Below are 20412 nucleotides of genomic sequence, written 5' to 3'. Positions count from 1 at the left end.
TTTTTTTGACATTCACAATATTTATACAGGAAGAACAAGTTCTGGTTTCATCACTTCACTCCAATATCTGTTCCTGTCTCCGATTTCCTGTCCAGATTCCCATTTCTGTATTACTGCAACTCATACAGCATTTTACATACAGCTTTCAGTACCTGCTTATGCTCTAGCCTCCATTTCTTCAAATTCTCCTAGACTTTTTTCCAATCTGTATTTTGACAAATTAGCTGTCACTGATTTCACTAAAGCCTCTCCAATGATCTTTACTTACTACAAATTTGCCTTCTTGACAGCTGCTTTTGAAAGTTAGCAAAACCTGATCCTTAGTTAGCTCTGAAGAGCTTTTTTCTTTTGGTTCTAACCATTCATAATTAAGCCTTCTCTCCAGTATCATATTCAGTATATATTGCTTTGTTTTCTCAAACTGAGCTCTAGCTAACCTTGATAGTGTAAATGATTTTAATTATGCTATTTCTAAGAAAGATCTAAAACTGTGATCTGTCTCAAAGGCAGAGATATAAGATGGTAAACCTTCTTGAGACTGTTCTGTCACCAACTTAAAGCAACCATAGCCCAAACTAAACATTTTTTAGTCCTTCTTTCCATCCCCATTCTTTCCTCAATTTTTCTGTTTTCTTCAGAAACTTAACCTAGTATCAAAATTATAGATAAAACTGTTTTAACGAGTCTCTCTAGTTTTGCTTTGCTATCATTGTGCAATGTATGAACCAGGTCCTGCCAAAAAGAATAAACTTCTACCATAAATATTAAAACTACTTTTCATGTTAAAATCAGTTTAAATTTTTGTCAGTGAAATATTCTGCATGAGAATTAATGACTCAATTCACATATAAAAGGTATTTCATACCTAGTAGATTTTACATGTAATCCAATCAATAAATGTGCAATACAATTCATATTATTTACATATATATAACTTTTCATACATAAAGATTTCATGAAATCTCATTTATTAAATACATGAAATTTTCCAATGTTCCAGTGTCCAATTATCCTTTTTCCTTTACTTCTTAGAAATAATTATGCCATGCCATGACACTTCCAATTGCTAAAAATGTGAAAAAGTCTCTTAAAATTGTAGCAAATTTTCAATGTTAAAATAATACTGTGTAACCTACTTTAATTTAAATTTTGATTTCCCTTGTTGGTATTTTTCCTAACATTTCTAGAAAAGCAACTGAATTCAAAATCTCACAGATTTACTGAGACATAGCAAGAAGCAAAGTAGCAATGCGAAACTACAAAGAAGGATTTATTTGTTGTTTGGATTATTTGGATTTTTTTTTTTTTTAATTACAATTTTTATTCAGCTAGTTCCACATTAGAATACAGAGCTGTTTGAAAACTGAAATGGTCAAGGGTATTTTTTGTTTTGAAACACGTAACTGCACAGACACAACACCTACTAATCTAGACAATGGACCATAAAGTAGACTGTTTCTCTAAGAAAACTAGAGATCATATTTCCCCTTCACATTTGCCTTTGTTAGTGAGTGAAATCTCATTCATTCTAAGTTAAAAATAGAAACCAGAATATAGAAAATTTCTAAATACTAAAATAGAACTAAAAATAGAAATTTGGGGCAAAAGTCAGGCCAAACTAGTTGCAGAATAGCTAATATTTCAAAAGGAGAAACAACTATAGAAGGCAGTTATGACCTTAGAGTAGTGCCTATCTCTTTCACATACTTTCACATACATCCTTCCAAACAGAAAGAATCACTTCTGCTTTCTAGCTTCCTTGTATATTGCAAATATATTTTTTAAAATTCTAATGCTTAGTGTGAAAAATAGTAACGTTAATTAGCAGCTGAGGTAAACGTTTATCTCTATAGTTATGATATACTGTACTTAGGCAAAAAATGACACTAGAAAGACAAAGATATTCTTCTGTGTTTTATTGCAGCCAAACATTAAAACAGATGAAATATACATTTTTTTATAGTCCTCTTGACCTTGCCCAAGTTGGCATATTCTTGTAAACATGAAGCACATAAAAATCACATACAAGATAACAAAGTGTTTAAAATTTGATCACAGCATAATAAACTCTCACAGTCCCATAATCCTACAAATAGGCTGCCATTATTATATAAAAGTCCTCCATTCATCAATCTAAAATTATTCCCAAGCTTTCTCAGAAAATATGGCTTTGTAGAAATTATTGCTCTGCAATTCACAATCACAGGTAATTTTATTCTAGCAAAAACATCCTATCCCAAACCACATCACAGTCTAAGAGTATTATTACTTTCCTGAAAGGTTCAAAGAAATAACTCTGGGACATTTTCTGTGTTTATTATTCACCTGTAACACTCATTTATGTGGAGCCTTACTGAAATCCTTGCCCAAAAAACAAGCATATATAATGTCCCTTTCACTACAGAAGTGAGCATCTAAAAACTTAACTTCAAAAAAGTTACAGAATTTTTATTTTTTAAATCTCCTTGTCAACTGAAAGGCAACCAATGTTAGAGTTACAACATTGATTCTTCTTTTCAAAATTTAGCTTACTTATTTTCTTCTTATCTCCCATATCAGACTTGGTAATTTCTTAAAATCACAGCGATTATTCCTGAGCCAAAAAGGAACACACGCAAAATGCCGAAGAATGAAATAGGTCTTCATAATTGTGGAACAGCATGCAATAGGTAAACACCTGAATTCTAATTCAAATTCTAAATTTGAGAAATGTACCATTTATAAGAGCATTAACAATTATAGTTCTTAAATTTTGATATCCTATTTTCCTAAGGTTAAAGTTCCAAAGCTGACTTTTCTTTTTATTATTTACAAGTCCAGTATTTATGCAAATTTGATTTTGTCAATAGTTCGCTGAATCCAGTTTCCTGAATCCAGCTGTTGTACTATTATATTTGTGGACCAAATAGAAAAATTTTACAAAATTGAACTTGATTCTAGCTAGTCAGCTATGTTTCAGTCTACACTGACTTCCTGTCAGACTATTACGTAGTTTCAAGACTTCTTTTTGCTTTAAAATCAAATGTGCATAAATAAAAAGCTGTAATTCACACACAAAAGGTTTCTGAAAAAAGTAATTTAGTAATCTGCCATTTTACTGCTACGAATTAAACATACACAATTTGTAAATAGTTAGATTACTTTTAAATGACCTGAAATTGATGTAGTGTAACTGTCGACATAACATCAGTGCAAAGAGATACAAGTCAAAACTTCACAGCTCAGTGTGTGTCTGATTAGTGTTTCTAGTAAAATGCATATAGGCTGTATGCTATATCAGCAGTTATAAAACATGTAAAAATTCATAGTATTATGCGCCTCATTTGACCAAACTGCTCTGTACATACTGTATGAATCCACAACAAAAGATATATATTAAAATCTGAAAAAATGTACTTGCTGCTACATTATAAATAGAATATTAACAAATTGCTTGAACAGCACATATAAAATGCAGATCAAACTCACAACCCTGTCACAAACACAGAAGAAAAAAACTAATGAATTCACTGAACTTGGAAAAAAAAATCAGTCAGGAAAGTAAATTAAACAGCCAAATGCTTAAAAAAAAGCGTACTAAAATGACAGTTGGCTATAACCCATTTACAATATCTTAGTGTTCACTCCCCAAACCCTGAACTGCTCAGTAATTACATTGTGAGGTCTATTACAACCATCTGCTCCCCTTTTGTAGCGTATGGTTAGGGCTGGTCCTCCTGATGTAGGGACTTTTCTTTTGAAGCTTTAAGTATCTGAAAAAATAAGGGGAAATCTATATTAAAGGACCAACCAAAACACACCTTACTTAAAAAAAAATATTAAACGTGAAAAAAATGCAACTTTGTATCTAGCTAGTTAATTTGAGAAAGCTGTCATTTCTAGGAGCTATCATATTCAATGAAAATCCACAAAGTTGCCGCACAAGATGAGAAATAGGAACCTTTAAATTTTATCTAAACAATAATTTTTCTGAGCATATAGCATTTCATTTAATTTGTAGAGGAAATCTGGGTCATGTCACAAATACATGAAGATAATTGCCTTTTAAGTCAAGGACAAGAAAATGGAAAAGGGGAATCAGGGAATGAAGAAGGTCAAAGCTGGGAAGCAGAAACTTCTCTACACAGAGGGCATTCAGTGGCTGGTAAAACGAATGTGGGATTGCAAAAATATCAAGAATGCAACATTAAAGGGGGAGGAATTTAAGTCTGAAATACAGAAGAAGGATCCAAATCTAATTACAGAGAGCAAAAGTATCCCCAAAAGATCAAAGATGTCTCCCCTCAGATATGTCTCCAACAAGTACTATACTATTAAAACCACGGCAAATTGCATGTAAAATAGGCCAGAAATCCTAAGTGAGTAACATTTCAAGCTGGCCTATTATACCACTCAAGTGCAACAGTTTACAAAAATGTAGACTACAATTGCAGCTAAACTCACCTACTGGTGGTAAGATATATTGGTTATCACCTTAGAAGTAAATTTGGGGAATTGAAAAGCAATACATACAAATGCTTAAAGATGCAGTTGCTTAGTATTAAATTTTCTTGTAATATGCCCCAAAGTCATCAAGAAACTTTTGACTCGCACTCCAATATATTCACATCCCGTAACAAACCTCCTTTCCCTGGACATGCAAAAAAAGTTCCTCACAGCTACATTCTTCCCCAGAACTATCTCCTTCTTTCTCACCAAAACAAGTAAGTTCCTATATTTCAGACAAAAATCAGACTACATGATACAAATAGGTTCCACTGTAATTCAAATGAAGTTGCATCACATTATAGTTCCTAAGAATAAGGAGTCTATAGTAATATTTCTGACCATCTTTGTAACTACTTGAATCTAAGTTTATTTCACAAATAGATAAACTTTTCATATAATTATAGAAAGTACATATGTGCATACAGGTATTCTTCATTCAGAAGACAGTTCTTAACTGTTTCTAGTAGAATGAACTTAATATATTATTGCTGAATTAAAAGGGAATACTTGCTTTGCAAACTTGAAATGAAGTCACATAAACATGACAGAAAATTCTGACAAACCATATGAATCCTTTCATCAAAGCAAAACAAATAAAAAAAACCCTTTGACGCCCTAGTAAATATGAATTTCACACTCTACAAGGGAAAATTACATGAGAAAATGGTTCCTTTGAACTTAAATTCTCACATTATAAAAAGGCAAAAAAGTATATTCAATAGTAGTGGAACGTGTAGTTTATTTATGTCTCCTCCTCCTCTTAATTTTCAGGGATGCTATATAATTTCAATTATACTTTATGTGCAGATAATAAGCTATTTGTAAAAACTGTTATATGATTAGTTGGTTATTCTTCTGCCTTCAAAGTGGTTCTTATGTAACTATACAAAAGTTCAAGATTTTTGTTAGAGAATGTTTCTATACTGCAGCGGATTTTCTGTTGATTTTGTCATTTTCATTTTGCCTCACAGAGCAAGAATCATGAACATGATGCTGTATCTGATAATTAGTCATGAATCAGTAACTGAATAAACAGGCTTTGGTTGATTCCCTCACTTTTTCCCTGAGTGGAAAAGAAAATGTTTACTCCTTCCACCGCTATTATTACTACTTTTTTCCCTAAGAGGTATCAGGATAGAGCTAACATTCCATTGAAAGCTAAATTCATGTTTTAAGAAGTGTGTGTACTCATTTTGAAATCAATTAAAGGAGTAGTCGGGGGGAAGAAAAAGAAAAAGAAGAAGAAAAAAGAAAAAAGAAAAAAAAAAAAAAAAAAAAAAAAGAAAAGCCTTTCCAAAAGACCAGAAATACCTACTGTTTCAGCACAAGTAATTTTTATGATGATTCGAAATTTGTGTGTGCGTATCAGCTTAGTCTTACTTAGTCTTACTTAGAAGACTAGATACTAATTTGCTCTTTTTGTTTTAATTTAATTTCTAGATATCAACTAATATAAATCATTAATATTTAACATATATATTAATATATTAGTAACACATACAACATATAACAATTCAGTATTATGTTCCCTGCATCCTATGTTTGCTAATAATCCCAAGATAAATTTAATTTTCTCATATTTTAAACAGGAGGTTGTAAAATGCATCCTGAAGTAAAATGAAAATTAAATTATGGTAGTTCCAACAATAATAAAGATCTTCCCTATCACCAAAACCAGACTTTTCAGAAAAGCAAAATTTGATGCTCATTAATCGATGACACTGGCAGAGACTATATCAGAACTTAAAATAGAATTTATCAAGATATTTTGAGTGCTAAAAGCAACCTGCAAGTTGCAAGTCATATTTAATCTTAACACTTTTCAAGAACAGTAAGGACTGTTCTTGAAACATTCCTTAATGTTTCAAGAGTAAGGATTGAACCATGATACAAGAAAAGGACTACTCAAAGGACAATTCTAAAAGGACAAAAATGGAAAATAAAGTTCAATTCGACCATCATATTCAAAATTCCTCCTGTGATTAAAAGAAGCTATAAATATGGAATATTTGAAAAAATATCCATTGTGCAATACACACATGATTTCTTTTTCGTGAAAGTGGGAAACTACAAGACATAAATTACAGCACAAAAAGCTAAAAAAGTATGATCCCTACAAACAAAAGTCATAGATTTTGAACTGATACTTGGATTTTGAATTTAAAGTAGTATATACAAGTCAAGATCACTTCAAGACCCTCATATCAGTATAGTTGATACTGCGCAAGCAGAATTATCTACTTTTGAAATTTTGCAATAGCCCTACTAGGGACTATTTCCCTCTTTTAACTTTAAGCAGTAAGTTGAAACATTTTTCTGAGAGAAAACAGATATATCTTTTCTTGTTCTACAGTTGCAACTTAAAACACAACAAACTCCTTCACTTTAGTCTTCACTTTTTTTTTGTCTATGCTGTCAAAGGTATCTACTGCTTATTCTCATGCTACTTGTAAGTTTTGGACAAAAAAGTTTCATATTCATTATGAAACAAGATGTTTTTAGATAAACCATCAATTAATTACTATTTACTGCTTTAAACATTTCAATACCACATGACAGTTCTGATAAACATTGTTAAAAAGACCTCACAGACAAAATGTGTTAATACAAGCATTTCAAATCATCTCAGCTAAGGTTCAGCATGTAAATTAATACACTAAATAAACCATGTCTCCAGTCTGTACTGTATAATCACATAGGCCTTCTATTTTTTTCACTTCTCTCTACTATTGCTATGTCCAAGAAGCTTCCTTCCTCACAGAGGAAAAAAACCTCACAGAATAACGTGGGCATCACACCACTTAACGAGTCCTGCATACCACAAGGACTGGCTAATGCAGAAACACACTCAAAAAATCCTTTGCTTAACAGCTACGTTATCACCGACTCAGGCTAATCAGAACAAAGCATGAACAAAATTGCTTAAACTCTCAGGGCTTCCCGATTGCAACTTCTGTGAGTTTACTGTTAAGAGATACAGTTCAATGTTTCACTCAGCACAACTATATTGTTACAGAGAACACACAAGCAACTCCTAAAATGTAACTCTGAAAATCAGAAATGATGCAACAATATGGGCTAAGTTCAAATCTAGAAACTATTTTTCCTTTCAGAGGTATAGATTTATTAGGTAGCTACTTTAAAGATGGTTTTGGTAAATACTATTTTCACTATTGTCTCAGACACCTAACGGAAGAACTGGAAGTGCTCCGCTTCTTAAAATCAGTTGTGTCAATAAAAATACGTGACAACACAAGAAAAAAGTTCTCGTTCCAGACTAGTAGAACAGAATGTGTTGTGGTTGAACTCCAAGAGAATTGACTGACATACAGAGAAGTGACCACCCACCATCACTCACCCTAGAAAGGAGGTAGGCCAGATACAAAGTTTATTTTGCGCTTTACAGCAAAAATACTCAACTCTCTGCAATCATTTAAAATGAATTTTCAAATTAAAAGTAGTCACCATTTTATTTGGAACTGCTTCCATGTAACTCGATAACTATCAGTAGCATCTATCCAGTCCAAGATAAATATTATTGTTTCAAAAATAGGAATCATCTTGAAATTACAATAACCTTATCCCTTCCCTCCCCAACTGCAGGTAATTCCTTCGCAATTTTTCCATCTAGTTATGATTTGATGGGGGGAGGGCAGGGACCCCAACACTTAATCTTAACTTACCCACTAGATTATCATTTGAATAATCCTCAACTTGAACGGGCATTTCTGTAAATCAAAAGTGCACAATCATTTCAAATTGAATAGTTCTTAAAATGTTTACAAAAAGTTCCATTTTTCTTTATGCTCAAAACTACTTAGCAATGCTGGTCACTAATGTTACCTTTGCCGAAGTGAGATTCAAATTATCTACCTAAATTTCTCCAATGAAAAGGTTAATATTAAAGTAGGCCAAAAAGTAATTTGCAGGACTTCACATTATTTTAAAAATGAAATTTAAAAAATCTGAAATTGTACCATCTAAATAACAAATCTCATCTCCCACAGTTTCATATGCCACTGAGGACAGACTTAAAAAAAATATGCATTTATCATGTTTGTATCTGTAGCTGTGAAATATTTTGATTTCAAAATTCAGTTCTTTTTAATCCAGGATGTATGTATAAATTAGTCACCAGTAAAACTCTCAGAGAAAGAACACATGTGATTTCCTATAACTACTGTGATTTAAATGCCTCTCCCATCCTCACCTTCCCAAATAAAAACAAATAAAAAAAAGAGAGAAGTCTTATTTTTCTCACACCTACAGGCTGCCAGCAAAGAAAGATATTGCTCTCAAAAACTTCAAAATATTATAGCTAAATGTGATAGATAATCCAGACTCTGCAAACATCTACCAGTTATGGGAGGTTTCTTCTCATTCTCATCACTGTAATCAACAACTAGGTGGTTGCATACTGTCTTGTGTGGCACATCCAGTGTAATATGAAAAATCAATTTGCCATTTATTTTTCTCTTGCTTGTGATGAAGTATTTTCTTGTTAGTACTGGATATCATTAAAATGAAAAGCAATCTCTGAGGACACAGTAAACCTGAAATTAGGATTGTTCTGATACTAGTTAACTATAAAAGAAGAAAGTCTGCCCAGCATTCTCTCACAGCCTCTCACAAGAGGCCCGATGCATTCTGGAGAGATGACTACAACACAAACACCAGATGCTAAATCCATGAAGATTATAGCTATGTTTTCTGATATTTAGTTTCAGAATGCAGCTCTCAGTACTAATCTAAAATACCTAAGCTCTCCTGTGCATGCATGGAGGGAGTCAGGCACAACAGAAAAGAATCCATAATAGCCAAGATGTTAAGTGTTGCCAACATGAAAAATTGAAGAGAAGGAAGCACATTCTCTGGCTCAGGAAGCCCGTAAGCACATTGCACAAAACTGACAGACATTCCACTTATCTTACTTCTTTTTCTTCAGTATGTGTTATGGGTTGGCTGGTGGCAGATGGACCACAGAAAGGAAAATTTTATCATCACATGACCCACTCTAGCTATTTTTATTGCTATAAGTTTTTCTGAACTGGGAACATTCAAATTCCAACGCTGAGTATTGCTATGCAAATTATTAAAATAATATCATTAAAATCATTAAAAATACAACATGTTAGTTTTCAACAAACACATCATTACATTTGTCCTTAAAATAAAAAAGCTGCAGAAACAGAAAAAGAAGTTATGAATGTATTTTCACCATAGCACAATTCTAGTCTATAATATTCATCACCCCCAAATTTTTATTACATATGTAAGTAGTAAATTCATGCAAATGGTACTATACAAACCTGATTCCTCATGTTCAGTGGCCACTTTATCTTCGGTATGTTTACTTTCTACTGTTACAAAGAAAATGAATGATGAAAGTTACACACAGTACCATCACAATTTAGTTTTGTCTCTCCTCTACCCCCATCAAATCAATATTAAACAACAAAGAAGATTTAAACTGCAGAACATTCAACTAGGTTAATTTAACATTAGAAAAAAGGTGTCAAATAGATTTCTAGTCCAAAAGGTTAGTCCTTTTAATTACTGACTTTAATTTCTATTACTCCCGAAGTGATTTTGGTTAAAATTGTTATTTCTGTGAAACATGAGTGATCATTTCCCCAATTACTTAAATTACAACATATTTTTCAAATGGAAAAACTAAACAAAAATAGCATCAATTCTACCACACTGCTCAGATAAAACCCCTGTGTAGATCACTTCGCTCTATCTGACCAAACTGAAGTCACGTTTGAAAAAAATCTTTATTACTACTTTGATTTCCTTAGAGCACAACTTTGGGTTACATTTGACCCAGTACTCATCTGAAATTCCCTGGCATCAGTGCAACAAATATAAAAATTGACAACTGCCCTCTTGACAATAATTTGGGAAATGAACACACTCCATCCTTTGAAGCAAAGCTGTAAGTACTTCATATAGCGCATTTCTATGCATTTTTGACATATACAGAAGTATATTAACAAATATCAGAGGAAGAAAAGCATTTCCTTTAGTGATTAAAAAAAATAATAATACCTGACAGCTTTTTATCAATTTCCAAATCTTCAGTAACTTCATCTATAAAAGAAAGTAAAAAAAAGAAAAAAGTGTATGATTATCACTTTCTACATCACACTTTAAAATGCATATACTTCCTTTAAACACTTTAAGATCTCAATTACAAAATACATACCTGGCTCTGTGACTTCATTTACCTCCTCAGGAATGTCCTCGACAGCTAAGGAAATATGCAATCCATAGCAAAGGTGAAATTGAGTTCTATACACATAAAACTTACATATAACACAAAAGAACAAAGCTGACACACATACATGTTTAATTGTGCATAGTTAACTGCGAGCAGTGAATTGCTATAAATAAACCTGAACTTTGATGATACTGGGAAAAAATTCTTAAATTTTCTTCCTCTTTTCACTATAGAATTTCTATATTCAGTAGGTAAATATTTCAAATTTTACCTTTTAAACAACTGCCCTTTTTTGCATCAATTCTCAGCAACTTTTAAAACCAACTTTAATTTAAAAAAATTAAAAAAAAAAAAAAACCACAAAGAAACATCCTTAATTCTTTTGGAATGCTCACTACTCTCACTTTCATCTTTTGCAGTATCAACTGCCTCTGCTAGATGTATTAAAAAACAAACAAAAAACCCCTAAGTTCTTAACTTAAAAGACTTTTACCTCAAGGAGATGTCAAGCAAGACAACAACAGTGCAAACTTAAAGATTTTTTTTAGTAATTGAAAAGTTAGTTTTGAAAATGTATTTGCCTTTAAAAAGTTTCCTTATGCTGATTGGGTTTATTGACATGTTTCCTAATACTCCTGTTACCTTTTTTCCAGGACCATCTACTCTGCTATCCCAGAAAGAAATTGGAACAGAACTCAACCAAAAAAGATGATTTGCAAAGAAAGACAAAAAGTAATGACAGGATTACAGGAGGACTGTTGATCATTATGAAACATCATTAAAAGCTTTTCTTTGTGATGTAATGTAATATGAAAAAATAAATAGTTAAAAAGAAAAAAAATTAGTGCTCAAAAAGTAACTTATCTCCTGATTCTGTTACCCAGTCTCTGACTCCACATAGTCTAAGGATGTGAACAAATAATTTTCAAATTACTTTTAAGGGGTAGTATTATAAAAATCTATATATAATCTTAAAAAAAAACCCCACAGTGAATTATATCATTAATCAGTAATTCAAATGGATAATTTGTTTTGCACTTTTTCTCTCCTTGCCTCCTTTCCAACATTTCTCCTGCCCTCCCCATTCCTAAATACGTTTTTTTTTTTTTTTTTAATATATATATTTTTTTAGAGAAAGGGGGTTAGGGTTAGAAAGGGTGTTAGGAGGGTTCAGACAGGATACAAAACTGCTGTGGAACAATCAGCAAGCATCTTGAGTTGCACATGCATCCTCCCATACAGATAAGTCTTGTATTTCAGAGTTAAACTCAAAATAGTTTCTCTTCTAAAATGTTTACCATGAACAATTTTAACTCTGTATAATCTTCCTATTTAGATAAAGGTACAACTTCCTGGAGAATCCTGCTTTCCTTCCTGAAGGACAATCAGCAAGCCTTTCAATTTAAATGATGCATTCCATGAAAAAAAAAATATATATTTTTTATTTTATTTGCCACCTTTTAATTCATCTGACTTTCCTCAAACACAAATAAGGCAGTACAGACATTCCAAATTAAAGTTAAAAAAACACAGTTGTTTAGTTTAAAGTCAACTCTAGTATAGATAAACAATTCTCTTTTTTTTCAGTTGTGTCTGAGATGACTCCCCAAAGAGCTGCTATTTCAAGACAGCAAAGTATATAGGGCCCAGAGGGAAGGATGTAAATTAAATCTTGTATTTTGTAGTAGTTCTGTTAGACAGACAGAGGCATCAGCAAAAAGCATCCATCAAAGCAGAGATACTATTGGCAGCTTGTAAAATTTGAATACGCTTTCTGCAAAATGCTTTTTTTGTGAACTTCAGGCCATAAGCTCCAGTTACAAAGTTACAGCAAGGCTTCTGGGAAGCCAGCAGGGTGAAGGTCTGTGGCAAACTACTGTGTTCCAAATGCTTGCAGAAAGCCCCATATACCCTCTTTTCTCCATACCTCCAGGAAACTTAGATCTCCATTTTGTATCATACTGCAGCCTCGAGACCTTAAAGATGTATTCTTGAGAATGCTAGTTAAAGACCTAACCATATACTACAGAAACTGTAAGGCACCTTCTCCATAGCTGGTAATATATTGTGACAAAATATAACACAGATTTCATACTCCATATGGAGTATACAAATGGCAAAATGAAGTTCACTGTTTTTATGCTATCTTTATTTTAAAAAACCCTAATCTTTAAAATTAATATTTATACTTCAGGAACATTTATTTTAGATATATTTCCACTCTAATTACACATGAAACAAAGATTTTCTAAATGTCACCTATAGATATATTGTCCATACCTGTATCTTCACTCCCAGTCTCCTCTTCATGTTTTGGTTCTGAAAGGAAAGAACAGTAAAGTTTCCGAGTGGCTGACTTACACAACATATCTTAAAAATAACTATGGCCTATCTGATAAGTTTGGATGTCAGACATCTAATTAGTTTCTTTACTGATAAATGTAATGCTCTCAGATACTTTCTCTAGTTTTGGGGCCTGACTAGATGCACTAAACCTTACTGGAGCCTTTAATGGGAATTCCACAAATAAATACTAAATGTGAACATAAAGCTAAAATTTTGGCATATCTACCTGCACAAATGAAATGGAGAAGGGGGTGGGAAGGCAGATCAAGGGGAGGAGAGAGATCAATCAGAAAATCAGATAGTGAAAATTCACTGTCAGCTGGAATCCTATTATGCGGTTTCTGTCCTGAATCAAGGACCAAGGCATACACAGCAAGAGTCAGAACAAAACCTGAACTGCTCCGGTCACGTGAGGACAGTCAATCATGTCGGCACTGCCCTCCCAGCTTTCTCAGCTTGCTGTGAATTCTAGGGAGCATTAGGATTGGCAGAAAATACTACATCAGAGGATCTGCCATAACAGCAGAAATAGATCTGATAGAGATTCAGAATATAGAGTGACTCTAGAATAGAGAAGTTTTTACTTCTGCTGATTTCTAAGACATTAGCATCTGGAGATTCAAAACATTTCTTCTAACGGAAGTGTTGCAGTTCTGAAGCTAATGTCAAGAGCAGAAGCTTTATATTTGAGTAAGAATTTCAGATCTCCTGGTGGGCCCTCCATGCCTTCTTTTCTGGCATTAGAAACAGGTGTTACAAAACTCTCTTCTCCAGAAAAATGAGCAAACCTGTTTCATTATCCATATGGATAAAAGTATGTTTTTATGGGAAGGGTCAAAGTCTGGCAATTTAGTAGCCAAGAAATACATTTTTTGACATTCAGCTATCTCAGAATTTTCTCTTTATAAAATCAATGGAACTACTTATCATATTGATCAGTCTAATCAGAGAATTTGGAAATTTGGAATAGTATAGAAATAGTTAAAAAACAGACTCAGAAAACTTACAAAGTAACGGGAAAGTCCAGTAAATGTTAAGACAAAGTAATTTCTAATTAAGGATTTTCATAATAATATCATGAAAAAAGAGTAATAATACTATCATTTCACTAAAGATAAGTTTCCATACCATGTTCTTCATTATAATCCCCATGTACTCTGTCCTCTGTTAAAAAGTATGTATCAATATTAAAATTCATTAAATTTTAAAGACAAATATACACAAATAATAGTGTCAAGTTTATTCAAGACAATAAAAACTATTAAAATATATTGCATTTTACATTATTATAAAACTTATGATTAAGAATTGAACTTTTTAAAAGATTTTTTGGGGAAAAAAATGAAACATTTTCCAGCATCACAAGACAGACTTAAAAATAAGGTTCAGCAAATTCAGCAGGCTTTTCTCATAAAATTCAAATTCATTAAATGATCTACAAATTATCTACATTTCATAATAGAAATACTTGTAAGTCATTTCTATATACTGCAAGATTTACCAAGATAATTTGAAATGCTTTGTTTTTGGGAGGGCTGAGGGTTTTTTTGTTTATTTTGAAAGACATTACTTATTCCCTAGCACTTATACACAGTAACGTCAATGTTTTAGGCAAATTCTAAATACATTTTATCTACAGAAACATTTTATGCAATTTAAAATATATTTGGCTCATATTACAGAAAAGTAGCATGCATGTAAGTCTTTGCATTTTTTGAGAATGTAAACAAAAATATACATGGAATGATTTACTCAGAAATTGATACTATTTACAGGCTCCATTTTTTTTCTTTGGCTTAGTTTGGGGAAAAAAGGTCAAAGTAAGTTCCTTTCATAAGAAAAAAAGATTTTAGATCGTACCTGTGTGATGTTCAATAGCATCTTCTGGCATTAGCTCAGTGTCATCTTAAATAAAAATATTAAATATTTTATGTTCTAATCAAATTTTTATGCAATAGCTACAAAGCATATGAGAAGTTAAAATGTCACATACTACTTAGTTCACAGGTAACACAGAACTGAATACACTTGAATTAATACCACAATGTTTTGTTTGAAAGTGACAACTGGATTGCAAACACAACCAAAAGTCATACAATATAATAAGTTTATATGTATTTAAAATAAGGTTTAAATTCGAGAATGTAAGTTGGACTTGGCCCCATTGATTAGACTGTAAAACTATTCACAGAACAAAATAAAGCCCACATAAGCTCCTGTGGATTGGATTCATGGAGTGTTGTGTTCACAATTGTAATGGCAATTTAGCTGCAAGACTAGTACTGCCAAAATCAGAGCTTTTTGAAAAGCTCTGTATAGCAAATACAACACATGACTTTGAACCACTATAAAAAAAGGCGTAAGTGATAACATTCCAATTTGAAGTTATGAAAATTTACAAACCTGGAACTTCTGGCTCATTTACTGTGTTTCCCAAAACTGTATCATATTCATATGAAACTGTAAATTAAAAATGAATAAACAATACTTCTTTAGCATTCTATCATTTTAATTTCCATCCACAATTTGTTCTTTCAAAAGCTAAAATTAGCTCTTCAGTATAGATCTAGTTGAAAATTGACCAATTAAAACCTTACAAACAGAATTTTGCAACTGGACATACATCATTCCAATGGAAAATTTTGGACCATTCTCTCTTCCAGTCTTATTATATATCTTTGGTACAAAAACTAAGCTCATGAAAGCCATGAGTTGCTAGGAAGATTTTTGAATGGCTCTCCTCATATGAATCAAAAATACAATCTTCCTTTATCCTCAAAACTCTAAGTATCTTCTTTATTAATGTGTAGAAAGAATCACTAGTGTTTATCTATAGAGGACAGCCACTGTCTATGGTAGCCAGAAAACAGACATTGGAAAAAAAGTACATTCATTTATAGTATCACAGAAATATTGCAATTTACTTCTTTTCAAAGATTAGCTAAAAATTTAGATTCTTTTCCTCTGTGTTTGCAATTCTTTGAGATGCTGTAACTACACTCAATAGTTTGCACAAGACAACACATGGCACTGAAGGTGAAGTAACTACTCTTTTTTCTTAAGTGTAGAAGTATGGATTCCAAACTGGTTGCTGGAAAGCAGTACTCTCATAAAAATAGAAACAAGCAGTTTTAGCTGTATCAAACAGAAACAAAGCCAAAGTCAAAGACAGTAAGCCTAGTCCAAACTGAAATCAATATTTCAAGTAAATGAGAAGGGCTTGAGCGTACTATAGAGAATTACTAATATCCAAAAGAAAATACTTTTCAGATAATAGAGAAACTGTAATATAATATCCACTTGAAGTTCATAAATAGATCTCTGTGTTTTTTTATATGTTAGGTACGACTGCAGGGAGAGAGGGACTAATGGAAGAAAAATAAGAAAATTCCTATATGGTATCAAGTGTAGCATGAAGAAGCCTAGATGCTTACTGGATTAGTCCAGGCAAAATTCCAAAAAGCATTAAGATCAATTAGTATGTACAGAAACCAGTGCAAGGATAGTTCATTAGGAAGAATTTGGTCCTGATTGACTCTCTGATAGTGTAGTTGTCCATAAAAAAACAAAGAGTCTAGATGGAAAGGTATGCATTCAGAAGATGACAGCAAGGCTTCAAGTAAGAAGACAAATCTCTAACTGATGACAAGAACAATGCCCAGAAGAATTTTAGCATTGTAGAAAAAAAGAAGACAGAATAATATGAGCAGTAAAGCTCATTCCTACATTTTTAGATACAATCACAGATCTGTTTATCTGGATCCTAAACATACATCTATAACAGCTAGAAACACAGAAAAAAGTGAGAGATGAAGTTCTTGCATTACTGAAAGCAAAGTTTTCACACCTATTACTCACTTCCTTATAGCAGTATTTGCAATAGCAAATTCTCTCAGAGTAAAAATATCCAAGACAATTAAGAGCAGCAGTTTTGAGGCAAAAAGTGTTTTCTAAATTATGTATTTACTAAATCAGTTGAACAGTTTCTTTTTTGCTTTCCTATATCATTTGCTACATTAAGGCACAAAACTAGTATTACATAGTTTGAAAAAAAGAACAGAATTATACCTGGAACTTCATATCTTTCAGGCTCCGTTGCTCCAAGATCATCTACTAAAACATCAGTGTCTGAGACACAAAGATATATTTACATATTTTAAAAAATATAAATCAATATATGATTCTGCATACTGTGTAACAAAAAATTATGGAAGGATAGAGTCAAATTTCTAAGCAGACATTCTAAGTAAATTTCTTCTAATCCCAGAAATTAGAAATTTAATCCCAGATATTTTCTAAATTGAAAGAAAAAACACATCATGCTGAGTGTATATGTGTATATTTACAATATACTGAATACACATTTGTTCAAATAAAGACAACTTTCCCCACAGAATGTTCTAATTCAAAGCACAATGCTCACCTGTATGAAACTCCAAGTGCAAAGAAAATAAAATATATTCACTTTTGCCTTCTTAATAATCATGCTAATGATTCAAAAAAAAAATAGAATTCGAATGTCTCATCTATTCCTCTAATTTAACTTGCACCATGGATGAAAGAAAGAGATGTAAAAACAAGCAAGTATAATAGACCGAAAAGAAGTACTTCAGTCATGAACTAATAATCTCAGTTTACTTCTAGAAATCAAAACTTTTAGATGACAACCATTGCATGAGTTTAACAAAAACATGTCTTAAGGTATACAAAATTTTCAGTACTACAGATTAAAGCATCTTACCAGAAATACCTTTCCCTAACCTGGTTTTAGACTAGACAATTCTGCTTTAATATTTTAATGACAAATAAGTTCGTTTCACCCTGTCAATGTTTCAGGGCAGCAGGATATAGCTGTTATGTTCTCAATGGGACTTATAATACAGTTCAAACATAGCATTCTCTTACAGAGCCACATCAGAAGGAACGTAGAGTGCAAACAGGACTGTCTACAAAAGGCTGTTGCAAATATACTTTTAAAATGTAGTTTATAAAATAGCAAGCCCAGAGGCAGACTCCGTACCTTTCTGAATTGAGTCTGGCAACTCAGATGCTTCTGGCATTTCATTCTCTAAGTCTTCATGCAAGTCATCTGCTTTAGGAGTTTCAAAATGTTCTTCATGTATTTCTTCCTTCACATGCCACTGGTCGTTTATGCTTTCATCTACATCTTCATGTCTCTCTCCTAATTAATAATAGAGAATGTTAAACTGAATACTAACTACTTGGTAAATTTTATTAAGAGTGATTATTGAGCTTTCAGCACACCTTTAACATTTTTCAGCTACTCCTTGAAGGGGACAGGGGCAGACAAATCATCTGCCCCTTACAGCAAAATATCTGCATTGACTCACCAGTGTCAGAATCATTCATGTGGAAAAGAAAAAGTAAAAATGTCTCTGTTTACCTGTGGTTCCGGTGGTATATACAGTATTTTAAGGACGATTTTGTCAATTAATTGAGTGACCTGAGCTGCTGCTACCCAACATCTCTTGAATAATAGGACATAGTAATAGTATTTGCTGACTAAACTTTCTAAAATTTTCTTAGGAATTACAAATCCGTTCATTAGGACTTTCTGTGCAGGCACAAGTATTTTGAGTGCTAAAAATAGAATTTAAGATTTGTCTAGCCTAGGACAGTATTTATAAATTCTTCAGTGATATGTAAGTGTTAATGCATACCAGACTGGGAATGGAGAGCTTCCTGAAGAACAGACTGAATTTCCTCTTCCAATTCTACTTCAGCATTCTTGTGCTCTGAAAGGATTACAAGTTGCAGCAGAGATAAGTGCAAAAGACAAAGTCGGTACATTAGCTCATGGCTTGAACTTTTTGTAGTCTCATTTCATAAGGCTCTGTATTGATTTATTTCATGAATCTCTGAAATTCACACAACTACAAAAGCATTTTGGTTTTGTTTGCTCTCCAATTCTGAAAGTATTGCATCAATTTCTAATAAAACTCCTAAAGACAAACTGAAAGAACTTACAGCTACTTACAGTGGGTGTTCTGTACATATCTTTCTCTGTGGCAATAACATTCATTACTTCAGATAACTACTCCTACCAAGGATTCTCTCCTGAGTAATTTTTTTTACAAACACTTTCATTCATCACCCTCCTACAAATTAGGCAGAAGCTTTAGCATGTCATAGTTTGACAACAAAATATCAGTTTCATAAGTGGAGGTTTGGTTATTTTATACATAGGGAGACTAGATACTAGTATTCCAATAACAAGGATTTCTCCAAGCAATTCATAGCAGAAGAAATTCCAGACTGATTTCAGGGTCAAGCGAACATCACTTAACACACAAGCCCAGAACATAACAGGAATTGGTAAACTGTTGCCTTCATATAAATGTCCTAAAATTAACACCAAAAATGCAATGGTATGTAAAAACAATCACAATTTTAAAATAAAGGTCTGTAATGGCATTAATTATGTAAACATATAAAAATGACACCTTAAATTGAATACATTTTATAAACGATAATGAAAGGAAAGTAATTCAAGTCTTTAAAAACAGACTATGTATTCCAGTTAATTAATCATGTGCTCCACTTTTATGGGTTATAGTGTTTAGATTCATATAAACATCTAGTAGGATGCAGTTCTTCCAAGAAATGGAAAAAATATAGTCTCATTCATACCAAAATGTGTATCACATATCTGAAAGCTGACATATAAAATTATCTTTACTGGCATTCCTCTTGAGCTTATTTTACTTTTTTTTTAATGTTTAAGTGATTTTTCAACGCTAGGCACCAAATTTACTGTATTTATGATACAGTGTTTTAGTAGAAAAGTGAACATTTGAATAATCTTTCCAAGTGAGTCTACAGAAATACAAAAGTGCTTGAATAAACAATAGCAAAATATTTTTGATTGTTGCTAAATCACTTCAGGAAATGAGAACAGTGCTATTACTAAAATTACAAAATTTGTCATATCAATTTTGTTGTGGTAAATACTCATACAGGAATAAAAACTATCATTGTACAACTGCTTCTATATTTTTCATCTGCTTAGGTTGCGCCCACTGATCTTACAAGCAGGTACAAAAATTAAAATAAAGAATACAAATGGTAGCATTTCCCCCCTACACCTTTTCCCCAAGCAGGTGAATGATCTTACAAATTTTATTTATTTATTTTTCAAATGTGGAAAAGCTGCTGTCATTCCGATTGGGTATACTGTTGTATATATAATTATACACACAACTGTACACCAGCATAAAATTATCTGATGTGATACTGTTCCACTGGTATTCATGAAAGCTCAGATGAGTGCCTTCTAAACATATAACCCATAAATTTTCAGTGGTTGGTGATTAACATAAAGTTATTAGCTGTGA

General features: G+C 32.4%; 1 protein-coding gene across 1 annotated transcript in view; it reads right to left on the bottom strand.

The window, feature by feature from the left end:
• Positions 1–20412, bottom strand: part of ASPH (aspartate beta-hydroxylase) — a 115481-nt gene that overhangs the window by 52287 nt on the left and 42782 nt on the right. Inside the window, exons 5-15 of the mRNA XM_062570331.1 lie at positions 18739–18813; positions 18078–18239; positions 17126–17185; positions 15461–15517; positions 14918–14962; positions 14186–14221; positions 12992–13030; positions 10697–10741; positions 10540–10581; positions 9798–9848; positions 8172–8216 (exon numbers count right to left, since the gene is read on the bottom strand). Of these exons, the coding sequence (XP_062426315.1) occupies positions 8172–8216; positions 9798–9848; positions 10540–10581; positions 10697–10741; positions 12992–13030; positions 14186–14221; positions 14918–14962; positions 15461–15517; positions 17126–17185; positions 18078–18239; positions 18739–18813 (657 nt within the window). The remainder of the gene's footprint in view (positions 1–8171; positions 8217–9797; positions 9849–10539; positions 10582–10696; positions 10742–12991; positions 13031–14185; positions 14222–14917; positions 14963–15460; positions 15518–17125; positions 17186–18077; positions 18240–18738; positions 18814–20412) is intronic.

Source organism: Rhea pennata, chromosome 2 (assembly GCF_028389875.1).
Source record: "Rhea pennata isolate bPtePen1 chromosome 2, bPtePen1.pri, whole genome shotgun sequence".
NCBI lineage: Eukaryota > Metazoa > Chordata > Aves > Rheiformes > Rheidae > Rhea > Rhea pennata.
Note: the sequence above shows the minus strand (reverse complement) of the source record. Positions and strands in the feature narration are given on the sequence as shown.